The sequence below is a fragment of the Ovis canadensis genome, chromosome 2, assembly GCF_042477335.2.
Source record: "Ovis canadensis isolate MfBH-ARS-UI-01 breed Bighorn chromosome 2, ARS-UI_OviCan_v2, whole genome shotgun sequence".
Lineage (NCBI taxonomy): Eukaryota > Metazoa > Chordata > Mammalia > Artiodactyla > Bovidae > Ovis > Ovis canadensis.
In genome coordinates, this window is record NC_091246.1 from 125,614,806 (window position 1) to 125,631,266 (window position 16,461).

Genomic DNA, 16,461 nt, shown 5'->3' on the forward strand with positions numbered 1-16,461 from the left:
ATTTTGGATTTTATTAGTGTCTGATTTCTTTCTTTTTTTTAAATTTTTACAGTTAGGCGAAAGATGCATAGAATTAATAGAAAGTAGGAAGTTGAGTCAAGGAACCAACCCATTCTCTTTGTATTACTTGACTTTCTTTTCTGTTGGATATTTCGTTTTCTCAGTTTTTTAAACAATCACAAATCCATAAGCTCCTCCTGAATATTTTATTTAAAAAATTCTGATAACATTTTTATGTAATCTTTCTAATCATATTCTACTGATAATATTTAGAAGTTCAGAAAAAATAGATTATATTTACTTGCTACAAATGTATTTATTATTCTACCACAAATAAAACACAATATAAAAGAGAGAAAGCATAATTTTCCTTAAGTTTCCTGATTATTTTTCCTCTACCTTGACCTACTTGATTTAGACACAGAGAATGTAGATTCAGGCTTATTTTCTTATTGTTTATTCTTTACTAATTATAACACAGCAATATCATTTGAAAATTTAAAAATGTCATCAAATCAACACCTAGAATTAATCCATGTTTCTGTGTAAGACTTGTTTCCATTTGCCTTGCTAATTTTTTGATAACCTAGATGTATTTTGACATATAGAAATATATTTCTCCTTTTTCTTCTTAGGTTTGTTGGTAAAAAAAAAAAACACAAGTATCTTTTTTGGGAAAAAAAAAAGTGCCTTATGCAGTTAATGACTCTGAAATGCCTTATCTCCTTTTCCTCTGACAGGGAGCTCGAGGATTTCCTGGGGCTCCTGGTCTTCCAGGCCTGAAGGGTCACCGAGTAAGTTCAATCCTCTGTAATCTTTTTAGATACCCTGGCTTATGGAGTAGGGTCAGGGGAGCATTACCCTCAAAATCTTCACAATTTCATTTGTCAATTGCCCTTAACTGGCTGTGGTTACAGTAGATGTCACTTACCAAAATCACAATGCATTTTTATATTTCCAGAATTTCATTTGATTCTATAAATGAATGTATTTTGAGTTCTTAACAATGTGCTGAATACTATGCTATAAATAAGAAAGTAGTGATAAATGAGAAATGTCCATGACTCTCAGCTTCAGTCTAATGAGATTTATTTAAGAAAATAGGCAACTACTACATAGTGGAATATTTACATAATACCACAAAGTGTCCTGGATCACAGGGGCCTAGTCAACTTGGATCCAACTCAGACACAGAAGGCTGTAGAATGCTTCTCTCTTTAACTCAAGATAATGAATATGCAACTATTAGTTACATACATACTTATATAGAAATTACACATCTATCTGAAAGCATAGTTGATATTCACTCAGTGTACATTGGCTGGCCTATGTTTTGAGTGGTCGAACTTTTGATTAGAATGCTTGTGCTGTACTAGTTATTAACTATTTTAAAAATCACTCCTGGATATGAACCATATTTTATAACTAAATTCTATAACCATTTGTTTCCCCTAAAGCCACCATACATTTTTTGATTCTATTAAATTTCTATGAAGTCACAAAAATTTGAAAGATGAGCCCATTGCAAATTGAAAATGTTATTTAAAGAAGGGAAACGCTACTTTAATCTTCATTGAATAGATTTTCAAAAAAAGAGATGAGAATTTGGGAACATTTGAGTAAGGACTTTAAATTTGCAATCTATTTTCATAAGGCACTTTCTGTGAACTTGTTTTTGGTTCTTCTTTCACATGCTTGAAGCTCAAAAAAGCTATTAAATACAAATTTATATTTTTCTTCTCAGGGACACAAAGGTCTTGAAGGCCCTAAAGGTGAAGTTGGAGCAACCGGTTCCAAGGTAACTGAATATTATCTCAATACAGCCTCACTACAGAATTCCTGTTCTGCTTCAAGCCTAAAATTTTTTTCAAGTCCCCCTTAAATAGTTCTAAAGGGAAGAGTAGTATAAAGAATGAACACTTAAGTAGGTAAATATAATTTTTCATGGATGGGTGGTAGATTTAGGAAGATACATGGTACGACCTTACTTTGTCACTAGAAACCCCTACCATGCAATTAGGTTTCTACCGACGTAAGATGAGTGTTATCTTTATATAAAGATGCGCTCTGAGTCCGCTCTCTGAAATACATTCACTCTTTATTCTTCTTTTATAATATCAGAGAGGTTTACATGGTTCCTTGATCCCATTATTTAGTACCTTTTTAATTTTAGGGCCTTTTGGCCATTGTTTCTTCCCCAAATTTATTTATGCTGCTAGAGGGAAAGAGAACATCCAAGAAGTGCAGATGACTTTTTAATCAAAATACAATGAGATACATGTGTTAAAAAGCATTTAGCTTTAAATTTTATCATTTCTAAGCTTCCTACAAGAGATCTTAAAGGAATATTATAGTCAATTTTAGTTTTGTAAAATTTTACTTTTATTATCAGACATAGACTAAGCATTTGTATTAAAATTTGATTAATGTGGCTAGGTGTAATGAAAATGAAAGTGAAAAAAAGATAGTCCCTTAAGTCTTGCTTAAATTACCAGTTTGATTTTAGACTTATTTCTTAGACAGTAGATTTCCATTGTATTTTGAGAACAGGTGATACAACATAGTTTTGAGGCCCTTTATTGAAAGTATGCCTTTCAAATGCTCAACTTTGAAAATAAGCCTTTAAGATATCACACTTGGAAGAGAATACTGTGAATATCAATTGTAGGCTTCTTGTATTGTAATGTGATCTCACGTTCGCTTTAGGGTGAAGCCGGCCCTACTGGTCCAATGGGTGCCATGGGTCCGATGGTATGTATCAATTTAATTCGTTGTTTCTTGGTTTTTTAGATTATGCTAAGAGAATATTTAAATGGAAAAAAAGACATAGAGAGTATATGTTAGCTGGTGAAATAATTCTTTATTATCAGCTGAAAGGCAAGCATCCTGTAAGAGCTGCCCCTTCAAATAGAAAAGGCTTCCTGCATTACATTATTTTTCTTAATTATTGAATGCACTTTTCTTTTTCTGTACCCAGTGACCAAATACGGATTATTATAGATTTAGACCATTAATGCTAGATTAAGTGAAATCTATTTAGGCCAATTATAACAGGTAGTGATTATATTAATGATTGATTTGAGGAGTGAAATCAAAGTACTCTCAGATTCAAATATGATGTTTCAAGAAATGTTCTCTCTCTCTCATCTATAGGGTCCGAGAGGAATGCCAGGAGAGAGAGGAAGGCTGGGACCACAGGGTGCTCCTGTAAGTATGTGTGTTTCAGCTCTTTCAAATACTTTGTTGAATATGCCTTTTAAAGGAGAATAAACTTTACTTTGCTTACTTTGTAATTTTTACACTTTTCTTTTTGAAACAAATTTAAGTTTACAGGAAAGTTGCAAAGATAGTATAGAGAGTTCCCAGGTACACTTTCCCTACCTTCTGTTAATGGTAACATCTTACATAACCAAAGTATGTTCGTTGCCTACTTTTTTAGTAAAGAAATTAAGAAAATGTTATTAGTATTTACCAAGTGTTCTAAAACTCTTTATCTCTTGTTCCTCACAATCCTAAAAGGTAATACTATGAATAAACCCTTTAAAAGATTAGAGTCTCCTGATCATTTTCCCTTGATTGATTTTGATTTACCTGCTAAATTGCTTCAGTCACGTCATGCTCTTCGCAACCCTATGGACCATAGTCCAACAGGCTCCCCTGTCCACCACGGGATTCTCCAGGCATGAATATTGGGGTTGGTTGCCATATCCTTCTTCAGGGGATCTTCCTGACCCAGAGATCAAACTCCCATCTCTTATGTCTCCTACAATGCCTGGCAGGTTCTTTACCACTAGTACCACCTAGGAAGCCCTTTAATTGTACAGACTGAGAAATACTCTTGCTCTCTGCCCATCTACCTTAAACCTGGGGCCGGGGCAGTTATTGTATTCATTCTCTTCACAGCTCTCTGGAAGTCAGGCTGTTCATTACATTACACCTACTTTTCTTTTGGCAATTAAGGACTGCCATATGACCTTTCTTATTTTCATATCATCTCCTGTAGACTTAAGAGTCTCAGGTTTATTATATCCCCTACTGTGATCCCACAGAAGACAACCACCTTAGAGCTTCTCAGTGGTACTGAAGTCAGGACCTTGGTTCAGAACAAGTGACACCCTCTCACTAGACGATTCCTTATCACTTATAGGCAGAGTGTCCCCTGGAAATGTAGACGATATTGTAGAGTATCAGTTCAGTTCAGTTCAGTCGCTCAGCTGTGTCCGACTCTTTGTGACCCCATGAACTGCAGCACGCCAGGCCTCCCTGTCCATCACCAACTCCCGGAGTTTACCCAAACTCATGTCCATTGAGTTGATGATGCCATCCAACCATCTCATCCTCTGTCGTCCCCTTCTCCTCCTGCCCTCAATCTTTCCCAGCATCAGGGTCTCTTCCAAAGAGTCAGCTCTCTGCATCAGGTGGCCAAAGTATTGGAGTTTCAGCTTCAACATCAGTCCTTCCAATGAACACCCAGGACTGATCTCCTTTAGGATGGACTGGTTGGATATCCTTGCAATCCACGGGACTCTCAAGAGTCTTCTCCAACACCACAGTTCAAAAGCATCAATTCTTCTCTGCTCAGCTTTCTTTAGAGTCCAACTCTCACATCCATACGTGACTACTGGAAAAACCAGAGCCTTGATGAGATGGACCTTTGTTGACAAAGTAATGTCTGGTTTTTAATATGCTGTCTAGGTTGGTCATAACTTTCCTTCCAAGGAGCAAGCGTCTTTCAATTTCAAGGCTGCAGTCACCATCCAACAGTAACTTTGGAGCCCAGGAAAATAAAGTCAGCCATAGCCAGCTCTTACTTTAGCCAGCCATATGTATTATATCCAATGTACTGTGTTCACTTCTCTGTGCTTTATTCTACTGTCTGCCCAGGCAGCTCTGGCATTTCTACCTCACTTAGTTTGGGCCATTGCTCTTTCCAAGTTTCCAAAAGCTACTTTCCCTATTAATACTGTTTCCCAGAGTCTTGATTCAGCTGTTAAATATATATGATGGTAGAGCGCTTCCAAATCACTAAAATTCTCCCATTTTCATACCCTGTCCGTCTCAATCCCGTACCTTTAGGACCTAGTCCCATGTGTTCTTTCCTGAATCCTGCCTTTACATGAGGTATAAAACTTATAGTGTTTTGGGTAAAGGATCTATTCTTTCTTTTATCAGAAACAGCATTACTTCAACCAAGCTATTTTGTGACTTGATGCTAGTTCTTGGTCTAGTGGCCAGGGGGGAAACAGGTAGTGGTGGTGGAAGCGTATATTGTCTGGTAAAGTAGAGGCCTATCACCTTTAAGCAAGAGGGAAGTATAGACTTAATGGGAAAGGATCACTTCTGTAGGCCCAGAGGCTTCAGGGTCCCTGAGATGTCAAAGTTCTTAATATACCCCAGTGCCAAATTTCAGTGGCCATCCTTCCAATCAAGGGCCTTGACCGTGGCATAGCAGAATTTCCATGTTTTGGAATTCAGCCTTTTCAAGAGAACTTAAACGTTTAAGTCCTGAGCTGATCTTCAACTTTTCTTCCCTCTAGCTGTAGAAGATAATAATAGTTTTAAATGCTGCTAAGGAGGTTTATATTGATGATTAATTTCCATCAGTCTTACAACATCTTTCTCCAATGGATTCACTCAACAAGACCCATAGAATTCCATTAACTTTATAATTGTTACATCCTCTAGACCTTCTCAAATGCATGAGCTGTTGTACCCATAGCCCATTCCCTTGTGTGCCTGCTAAGTTGCTTCAGTTGTATCCAACTCTGTGTGACCCCATGGACTGTAGCCCACCAGGCTCCTCTGGCCATGGGATTCTCCAGGCAAGAGTATTAGAGTGGGTTGCCATGCCCTCCTCTAGGGGATCTTCGCAACCCAGGGATTGAACCTGTCTCTTCCATCTCCCAGGTTGGCAGGCAGGTTCTTTACCACTAGTACCACCTGGGAAGCCCCCATTCCCTTACCTGTGTCCCCTCAGTTCACCGTTGGAAACAACATTTACCACTGCATCACTGTAGCAAGCCAAGAGAATTCCATACCCCATCTATCACCAGCTGGCCAGTGTGGAAGTCAGATTAAAAATTCCATTTTAGCATCTGCTCTCTTGACTATCTCTGGCACCAATGGTATATGAGTCAGTTTTCCAAGGAACTGGCATCAAAACAAAGACTTGTGTGCAGGAAATTTATTGAGGAGTGCACTCAGAAACTATACCTATGAAGAAATTAATGAAATAAGCAGGGGTTGTTACAAGGAGAAATTCAAAGCTGTGTTACATTTGCAACAGAGGCCTCAGTCTCCACGAACCTTCCATTCCATGAGAACTATGGAGCTGAAATGGCTCTTCAGACTACGAATCCTTTGTTTCACTGCATTGATCATGGAAGGGCACAGGCATAATCTTGGAATAGCTACCATCTTGCAGCGGTTTGTGGGGAGGGTCTCAAGTGTGAGCCGTCAGCTTACAACACTTCCAGGGGTGATAGGATGCTTACTTCTGTGCTGAAGGGGCATCTGGGTGACACACACAGCATTCACTATCACTTAATTTCCTTTGTGGGTGAGTACATGCAAGTGCATGTGAGCTTTAGTTTTTCGTTTTACTCCAAACACGTTATCATTATTATTATTATTCTAGCTATTAAGAAGAGCCCAGCGTTCATAGTTTCTCTGTCTTTGAGCTCGTTTGATAGAAGGTGACGTGTTCAAGTAAAAACAAAATCATTTTACATAGTTTTCTATTTCCAATTTTGATTTTTTTTTCTTGTCCTTGGATAGATGTGTTTTATTGCTCCCTTACCCATGTTGTATAAATGTGTATTTTTACTGCTCTTAACCTAGTTAAGGCTGTTGTCAGTTAACCTTAATAGCTAACCTTAATACTCTCCAATTTTTTAACATGGAAATTTTTGTGAAGTAAATGGCTTGTCAGCAAGCGCTATAGAAATGCGCTCTGATCTTCTCTCTTCTACTTAGGGACAACGAGGCGCTCACGGTATGCCTGGAAAACCTGGGCCCATGGTGAGTGTATTGCGTTCACATTCATTCATTCACTTTTTCACTGATTCTTCCATTTGTACATTTGTTAACATTTATGAAGCACCTAGTGTGTCCCAGACGCTTGGAGTAAAAAGACAATAAAGACACTGTAAAAAGTGTCTAAAAAGTAAAAAGACACTGTGCTTGTTTTTGAACATTTCCCTATCAAAGAAGAGAGAGATATCAATTAACGCAGTACCATAATGTTACTGCTAACTGCTGTAATAGGGAAAGCAACATGAAGTATGGGGACCCAATTGTACGGACACCAGCAGTGAGACAAAGATCTCAAGGATGACTTGAAGAAGAACAATTGTTAAGCTTAGTCTCAAAAGATGAGCATATGAAGAGAGTGAGAGTATAGTGTGGTCCACAGGATGGATTGATGTAAAAACACAGTAAACTCAGGGAAATAGGATGAGGGTCAATTGGATTTGAAATTACTTGTCCTTAACAGCTCTTCTCCCTTACTCACAAAAATGAAACAAACGGTAGGAAGAAAAATAAGTGTCACTTAAAAGGGCTTTTATTAATGCAAAACTTGATGGCGTTAAAATGCAGTCCTCAAGAAGAATCAGGATAACCTAGAATGAAATTCACCTACACTAATTTCCTTTAAATTCAGCTTTTAAATCAAGGGTTTAGACTCTATTCATGCCTTTCCAAATGCAGTATAGTGACACATGTTCATTTTCTATTAGCCTGAAAAAAATCACTCTAAGATATCCAGCTGATTAAGCATCATTTTTATAAAGTGAGATTATAGGTTTTGGTACAATGTGTAACTTTCTAAAAGCTATCTTTATTACTTGATTAACACAAAGAAAGTAATTTCTCAAGAAGCAATTGTTTCAGACAATTTGTGTTTGTGACTGACTTACTCTCATATGCTACAACTAGGAGATCCTGTTATGTTTAATACCAGTGGACACCTCTACTACCAATGTCTCATATCAATATTGCAAGGTTCTTATAATAAAATTATAATATAATCCTTGTGGTTTTAAAATACCACGTGGATTATTCCTATATATCAAAGTACAGAATGTTCAAAGGATAAAAGATTACATGTTGATAAATTGTTGATTAAAATACATGTCTCATCACTTTGCTGGTTTCTTTAATAGGGTCCTCTTGGGATACCTGGCTCAGCTGGTTTTCCAGGAAATCCTGGAATGAAGGTAAGATGTTAATATATGTAGCTCTTGATGACATGAATTACTTCTTAAGTACATGAATCCCCGAATAAAGAATGTCATTTAATTCACTGAGGAGTATGGAAGTTGCTGTTAACTAAGTAAAGCACCTAGAGTGCTCTCAATGTCCATTATGGTAGGGGAAAAAAATAGAAAATTTAAAAAAATGATATTATTATATAAGTAATTTAAAAAGAATTACCTATAATCATACAATTGTAATATCAAAGACTCTGATTGCACTAGGACTCTAATGCCAGACAATTTAACAGCTGCTAGGAAAAAGTTTAATTCGAATTGTAACTCTGTTCTTGAATACTGTGTCTGGCAGTAATAAATAGCATAATGCTCAAAACAATAGGAGGTTAAAATAAATCAGGGGTTGACAAAAGGCTGTTCTCTCATGCAATGTTGTCCTTCACATCTGCCTCCCCGCTCCCTTTGTACCCCCAACTTACACAGTCATTAAAGGAATGGGCAGGGAGGCTATTTGGCTCTCCCCGTGGGAATGGATTAAATATTCTGCTGGGATGATTTACATTTGCAGTGAGTCACAGTTTGTTCTTTCTCCCAAGAACTTTGGATGATAAATTCAAGGATTGCAGTAAGAGGTTATTAAGATTATATAAGCTAAATCAGTGAATAAACTCAGAACACTACTTTCAGATTTTGAAAAACACAATACTGGCTCAGTGGTAAAACCGCCTGCAATGCAGGAGCCACAGGAGATGTGGGTTCGATTCCTGGGTCAGGAAGATCCTGTGGAGAAGGAAATGGCAGTCCACTCCAGTATTCTTGTTTGGAGAGTCCTGTGGACAGAGGAGCCTGGTGGGCTACAGCCCATGGGGTCACTAAGAGCTGAACATGGCTGGGCTTACCACACACACACACACACAGCATAGCGCCTGAGGCAGACGATGCCCTCAGTATAGACTCATGCTCCTTGTTAGTGGGGTCACTCAAACTGGATTTGAACTTCGAAATAAACGAGCAAACAGTCTATAGTTGACATTTCATGTGCTGTTTGAAATGTGGGAGTCATCAAGTCAAATTATTTTTCTGGCGCTCTCTAATGTTGACTGTAAATTCTGTGCTGCAGGGATGTGGCCGTTTTATTTTAAAATGGTGCCCTCAGACAGTTCAGGAAGCAGTCCTTCTTTTGACTGAGAACTCACTGTGAGCTCAGCTGAGAAGGACCCTCTCTCTTCCCCTCTGAATCTGCTCCCTGAAGTCCTGAGGCTGCTGCTCCTGACTCTTGACCTTGGAGTGCCCAACCTCCCTGTGTACCTCAATCAAAGTATGCAAAATCCCTTCCCTCTCTCTCTCACTGTGAGACTCTCCACCCTCAAACTGAGCTCTGGCCTGAGCTCTGGCTAGAGAATCCAGGAAAGAATACCCACAAAGCCCAGGACCCTGACTTGGCAGGAAGTGGTTTCTGCACCTACTGTGGCTTCTGATGCAGACTTCACTAGCCGTCGTAGTTTATATCATGATTCACCCTGGATACTTCCCTCTCCTCCTGGATTTTTCTAGTACTGTCTGTTGGCTACTGAGAAGTGCTTAATAAAGTTAAACACCGTGAGAAACTGTTTCTCTCAGAAATTGTTTTCCACTCCCAACCCCCAGCACAAAGACCGCCACCCCCAGTCTCCTTTCGGTCCAGTTCTGCCATAACTGTGATGTCCTTCCAGCGTCTCTGGCTCTCTGCATGAAGAATAAACTCTCTCGCCTAGTTCTCTGTATTTCAGTGAAGGGTAATTGGATTCAATAGAGATTTTCTATGTTTATTGGTACCAATGAGCCCCCCCTAAGCTCAGAATTTTTAGCCTAAAATTCCAGGTCCAGGTTTCCTCTAGGATTTGACCTAAATTAGGTATTTAGTATCTTGGATAAAATGCAGAAACCCAGGCAAATTTGAATTTCAAATAAATAAAGAATAAAATTTCAGTATAAGTGTTTTCCAGATATTGTGTGGGACAGAGTGACCCTGAGATCTGTTGTGTTTTATCTGAATTAAAACTTAACCAGGCATCCTGTATTTTTACTGTCGAGCCTCCTATCTGGGGTTGGAAACTGGGGTGTTTGAAGGTTATCAGGTGACCTTGACCAGGTGCTCTGCTCTAACATGCTGTAGGCATCACTGCATCCAAAGGGAGGGGAGAATATGCCCACCCATGAGGAAAAATTAGGTGTACACCCCTTATAAACTGCTTTGTGTGCTTGACCTCTTTAAATTATTAGGTGTAAAATGTAAAACTCCAAATAAGCAGTCAGCTTTGAACCACATCACATTTAGGTTTTTCTAAAATTAACATTTCTCTCTTGTACCCCTTTAGGGAGAAGCAGGTCCCACTGGGGCGCGAGGCCCTGAAGGTCCTCAGGGGCAAAGAGGCGAAACTGGGCCACCTGGTCCTATTGGATCCCAAGGTCTTCCTGTAAGTCCCTTGTCACTCCAAGTTGGACATGCTTTATAACATCAGAACAAAGGCAATATATTTTAATATACTCTCTTTCAATTCTGATTGAGTGTTTAGAACTCACAAGAAAAAAAACAAAACATTTCCCTTGTCAACTCTGCAAATTTTGTCTATTTTATGGAAAAGAGAATCAGTCATAAAAGTAACTTTTATGATATAATGGTTGATTTCTTTATCCCCCTTTCTTTTTTGGTTAAATTTTTCTGCTTCCTTTTGGAAGGTGGGTGGACATCTGAATACTACCCAACATATGGCTTACTATCTTGTGAACTTTTCCTGTATCCTTTAGGGTGCAGTAGGAACTGATGGGACACCTGGTGCCAAAGGCCCGACGGTGAGTAACTACCTACATGGAAGCCACGGGAAGTTCGCAGGGACACAGTGAACTTTGGACAGTGGCCACAGACTTGTGCTGAGATCTCTGCTTCTCACTCTTGCATTCCAATAGGGCTCTCCTGGCACTTCTGGTCCTCCTGGCTTAGCAGGACCCCCTGGATCTCCAGGACCTCAGGGTAGCACCGGACCTCCCGGAATTCGAGGCCAACCGGTAATGTCCTTCAAAGAATTATCACCCTGTATAATATACACCTAATATCACCAGAGAAATATCGATATCAATAATAGGTTATGAAATACAGTGAATAGATAATGTACCTTATCTGAATGAGGCAAATTAAGATAGAAATTTTTGTAAAGTGGAAGCCAAATGTTAATGTACAATCTATGTGTTTAAATTCAAAGTGGAAAATTACTGCTTTTTTATTCAATTTTAGTGTTCTTTTATTTAAAATAGTAAGGTCATAACTTCATGATCCACCTCATAAAATTTTATAAATAGTTGAATGATAAATATTATGAGAATATTTTGCAAGCCGATATGGGGAAATATGGAAGTTTCATGGGAATTTATTTTTTTATTTTTATTTTTGGGGGGGCGCTTTATTTTTTTTATTTTTTTTTGTACTTTAATTTACTTTACAATACTGTATTGGTTTTGCCATACATTGACATGAATGAGAATTTAAAATAACAGGGTGGCTAACGTGTTCAACAGCTATATCTTGAGATTAGTTCTTGAAGAGTGACTCCAACATATCGTTTATATGGAATGAATATCCATATTTTGTAGAAATTTGTATATTTTATATTTGTGTATTCATCTATTGGTAAAGTAGTATGGTTAGTTCTTAAGAAATACATACTGAGAAGTTATGATTATGTATCTTTTAGCTTAATATAAAAAAATTAAAACTTTTGCTAGTACTGCTTAAAACAAATATTTTGGATCCTGTTATAAGTAATTTTGCTACACTGATAAGTCCTTTTCAAATACTGATGGCAAATTTATAAAAACATAAATGTTGCTGATATTTTACATTTGATTTTATGATATTCTCAATTTAGCAATCTGGTTCCCACAAATTAAAGTACATGTGGTATATAAAGACCAAAATCCTATACATGCCCCCAAACCCTAGAATACTCTAAACATAAAATACCCTGTTTGAAGTTGTCAAATCTTAATAAATACTACATAGATATAAAATTATTTTGGCTTTGGGTGAACAAAATCTATTTTCTAAAATAGACCCTAAATAGATATACCTATTGAAGCTGTCATTGTTAGTTCTAATTTTTATTATCAAATTGGAAGAATCATTGAATTATTCTAATCATCCTACTATGCATGATTAAAAATAAGACTTTAAGGGTAAGTCTCTTGAAGATCACTGTAAAATATACAAATTGCTACCTAACTATACTGGATTTTATAAAATTTCATTCACATTCTATAAGATTTGTGTACTTTAAAAAAAATTACTATATTTTTGACTCAGTACAGACTCTGCTGCAGAAATTGTCAAAGCCCATTCACTGTAATGATTAGAGCAGGTCGGGCTGGATAAATATCCTGGTTCTTATAGTTTTCTATGTTCCTATTTTAGGGTGATCCAGGAGTCCCAGGTTTCAAAGGAGAAGCTGGACCAAAAGGGGAACCGGTAAGGTTTTATTTCTTTTCAATGATACGGGGAACATGAATGTGATCCCAAAGTGTAAGCCCAAAATACTCAAGTATGTAAAAGGATGATAAAGAGAATTATACTTGTTGATGGAAACAGTTCACTTAATATAATTTAAAGTTTGTGACTAACTGGATTCTTTTGACTATAACTCGATTGCTGAATGCATGTCTCTGTTACCTGTCCTTCTGTTTTCAATAGGGGCCACATGGTATCCAGGGTCCAATCGGCCCACCTGGTGAAGAAGGCAAACGAGGTCCCCGAGGTGATCCAGGAACAGTTGGTCCTCCAGGCCCAATGGGAGAAAGGGTAAAATTTGAATAACAAAATAAATTCTTATAGTTGTGGGGAGATTGCTCGAGGAACTTTTGGGAAATTGAGGAAAATTAGGGCAGTTAAGAGAAATGCTAGCAGGTATATTACACAGTTCAGTATGGCTGTCTGTGAATTAAGGGAGCCAACTGTCTAATCATTGTTTAGTCATTCATTCAATAATATTGATTGAACAACTGCTCCATGCCAATTCTGATACACGGTGCTTGGGACACATCCGTGAACAAGACTGCTATGGTCCCAGCCTCCATGGAGGGCTAGTAAATAATAGTTTAGTGTGGAGGTAAGCAATAAATAAGTCAACATATAAATAAAAATATAATCACACATTTAATTTTTTAAATTATTTTCATTGGAGGCTAATTACTTTACAATATTGTGGTGGTTTTTGTCATAGATTGACATGAATCAGCCACGGGTGTACATGTGTCCCCAGTCCCTAACCCCCCTCCCACCTCCCTCCCCATCCCGCCCCTCTGGGTTGTCCCAGTGCACCAGCCCTGAGCACCCTGTCTCATGCATCAAACTTGGACTGGTGATCTGTTTCACATGTGGTAATATATATGTTTCAATGCTATTCTCTCAGATCATCCCACAGAGTCCAGAAGTCTATTCTTTACATCTGTGTCCATTTTGCTGTCTCACATATAGGGTCATTATTACCATCTTTCTAAATTCCATATATACGCATTAGTATACTATATTGGTGTTTTTTTTTCTGACTTACTTCACTCTGTATAAAAGGCTCCAGTTTCATCTACCTCATTAGAACTGATTCGAATGCATTCTTTGTAATAGCTGAGTAATACTCCATTGTGTATATGTCCCACAGCTTTCTTATCCATTCGTCTGCTGATGGACATCTAGGTTGCTTCCATGTCCTGGCTATTATAAACAGTGCTGCGATGAACACTGGGGTACACATGTCTCTTTCAACTCTGGTTTCCTCAGTGTGATCACACATTTTACATTTAGAGAATAACAGGGTGATGTGGTAGAGCATAGCCGTATGACAGTCGTGTGTCATTAGATTAGGTGTTTAGGAAATGAGATTCTTTGAAAAGCTGGCACCTAGATAAGATCTATAAAATAAGGAGGAGCCAGCAAGAAACGTGAAAGAAAAAGCATTTTCAGCAGAGCAAGCAACAAGTGCAAATCCAGGAAGCCTGAGAAGGTTGAGCGACTTCAACGATCAGAAAAAATTGCTGTGACTGGACTATAATGAAACTGGTCTGCAAGGCAGATTAACATTATCACCTGACTTTTGTATAGAACTTCAGAGAATGTAAACAGTTTCACATCCAAGACAATACTAATGCCTGCAATCACTGACATTGTGATTATCAAACATGGTACCGTTTTTTTTTACCTCTTGTCTCTGTATCTAGGTATCAGTTTTTCTCGAAGTTTGATTTTACAGTGAAGCTTTAGAATATTTCTTGATTTGAATAATTTTGGCTCAGTCCATATATATATATATATATATATATATATATATTTCAAAATTTAAAGTTTCTTCCTGTTTAGTCAGGTTACTTTTTTAAATACATATCTATTGCTATGTTGGCTTGATCATAGCTCCTAAAATCTTATAATACTAAGAATAAAAATTACCCATTCATTCTATGTTACATAAACACCCACAGTTGAGAATCACGCTTTGGTTACTTGCAGGGTGCTCCTGGCAATCGTGGCTTTCCAGGCTCTGATGGTTTACCTGGACCAAAGGTAAGTTTATCCTGTCAAGACTGACACTCTTGTGGGTATTGTTGCAAAAGATGCCATTGTCCGGAGTGGTTATCTAGCTTTGGCTCACGTGGGTTCTGGATCTAGAAAAGGGTTGGACACAGACATTAGACCTAATGCCAGATCCCTCTTGTGCAATTTCTTCAGTATAGAGGCCTCAGGGAGGAGGATGATAGTTGGAGGCATATTGAAGTTCCTGAAAAGAACAGACCATAAATCTTTCCTTTAGCTGATATTGTTTGTTTCCTTTCTTTAGAAATTTAGACTCTTTTAAAATTCTGGGGTTTCTAAATCTAAGTTATTGGAGTGAGGCTTTAAACACAACTCTCATTAAATAATGTTGGAAAACCTTTATTCCAAGGAATCCAAATGTGAATAAAATGTGAAGTGACATGGTTTACAGAGGTCTTTGTACCCACTTTGACCAATTCCTTTATACTAGTGGTTTGACTTATAAAACAAGGGTTTTACATACAGTTGCTTTTGTTTGCCTGCATTCTTTTTTTTCCCGACGTGTTCTACTTTGCTTTGGAACAGGGCGCTCAAGGAGAGAGGGGTCCCGTTGGCTCTTCAGGACCTAAAGGAGGTCAGGGGGATCCAGGACGTCCAGGTGAACCTGGGCTTCCAGGTGCTCGGGTAAGAACACAGCAATTTTTTGCTACATCAACCCAAGGGATATGCTCCTGAGAATCCATTTTTAAAGGTTTTTTAAAGGTTTTATTTTTTAGTAACTTGATTTCACAACTTGGAACATTTTTTTTGGTTTGTTTTTATGGATTTGACTTTATTTCTTATGAATTGTTTGTTACTTTTATCATGTATAGAAACTTATATACATGTATAGTTACATGTATACATGTAACTATCATGTATAATAACTTCTAATCCTTTTTCAAAGGGGTATGTATTAGTAACTTTACCACTTGATTAGAAAAATCCAATTTATCAATTTTTATAATTTTCCTTTATTCGCTGATAAACAACAATTTGACTTTTACCAGAGAGTGTTCCTGGTAAATTTCATTTTTACAAAATGTCATTTGAAAATTCATTCGAACTATGTAAGTACTCATATTCAGTTGTTAACAATGCCCCTTAAAGAGAAAAAATTATAGAAAAGTTGCTTGGAAAGATACATTTGGCTCAATGTAAGTTCTTTATCTTTAACCCTGGGTTAGAGGTGGGAGTAAAAGTCTCCTACAACTCTTTCTCTCTCCTTCTATGTGAGAACCAGTCCTTGGGTTCCTCTGCTTTGATAATCTTCCTTAGATGCCTGATAAAGGTGGAATGCCTACTGAATGGCCAATTACTTTTAGTAAAAATGAGCCCTGATTATAGATTTTAAACTTGGAGGACTCTGAAGGGTATTAAGAACGTGGTAGGAGGCATAGCTATTGTATTTCTTGAGTTTGCAGAGACTTGTACCTGGGCCTTCACCTTGCTAGGTCTGGTAAGCTAAGTCCAAGGTGCTGTTAAAAAAAAATTGGTTACCTTGAGATTTCAAACCAGGGTGGCCCCTCGCACTTCCCATGTAGATGGATTTCCTCACATGGGGCCTCTCATTGCAGGAGGCTTAGAGACTGGCCTGCAGGCTGTGCTGTGCAGACTTCTCCCAATGGAGGGTTCCACCTGTGGTACCTTGTTGGCACA

General features: G+C 37.9%; 1 protein-coding gene across 2 annotated transcripts in view; it reads left to right on the forward strand.

Annotated features, from left to right (window-relative positions):
* Window positions 1-16,461, forward strand: part of COL5A2 (collagen type V alpha 2 chain) — a 149,102-nt gene that overhangs the window by 97,162 nt on the left and 35,479 nt on the right. For both annotated transcript variants that reach the window (XM_069576889.1, XM_069576890.1), the window contains 13 exons: window positions 741-794; window positions 1,745-1,798; window positions 2,707-2,751; window positions 3,154-3,207; window positions 6,976-7,020; window positions 8,166-8,219; window positions 10,571-10,669; window positions 11,001-11,045; window positions 11,160-11,258; window positions 12,658-12,711; window positions 12,934-13,041; window positions 14,740-14,793; window positions 15,349-15,447. In XM_069576889.1, coding sequence (XP_069432990.1) covers window positions 741-794; window positions 1,745-1,798; window positions 2,707-2,751; window positions 3,154-3,207; window positions 6,976-7,020; window positions 8,166-8,219; window positions 10,571-10,669; window positions 11,001-11,045; window positions 11,160-11,258; window positions 12,658-12,711; window positions 12,934-13,041; window positions 14,740-14,793; window positions 15,349-15,447 — 864 coding nt within the window. The remainder of the gene's footprint in view (window positions 1-740; window positions 795-1,744; window positions 1,799-2,706; window positions 2,752-3,153; window positions 3,208-6,975; window positions 7,021-8,165; window positions 8,220-10,570; window positions 10,670-11,000; window positions 11,046-11,159; window positions 11,259-12,657; window positions 12,712-12,933; window positions 13,042-14,739; window positions 14,794-15,348; window positions 15,448-16,461) is intronic.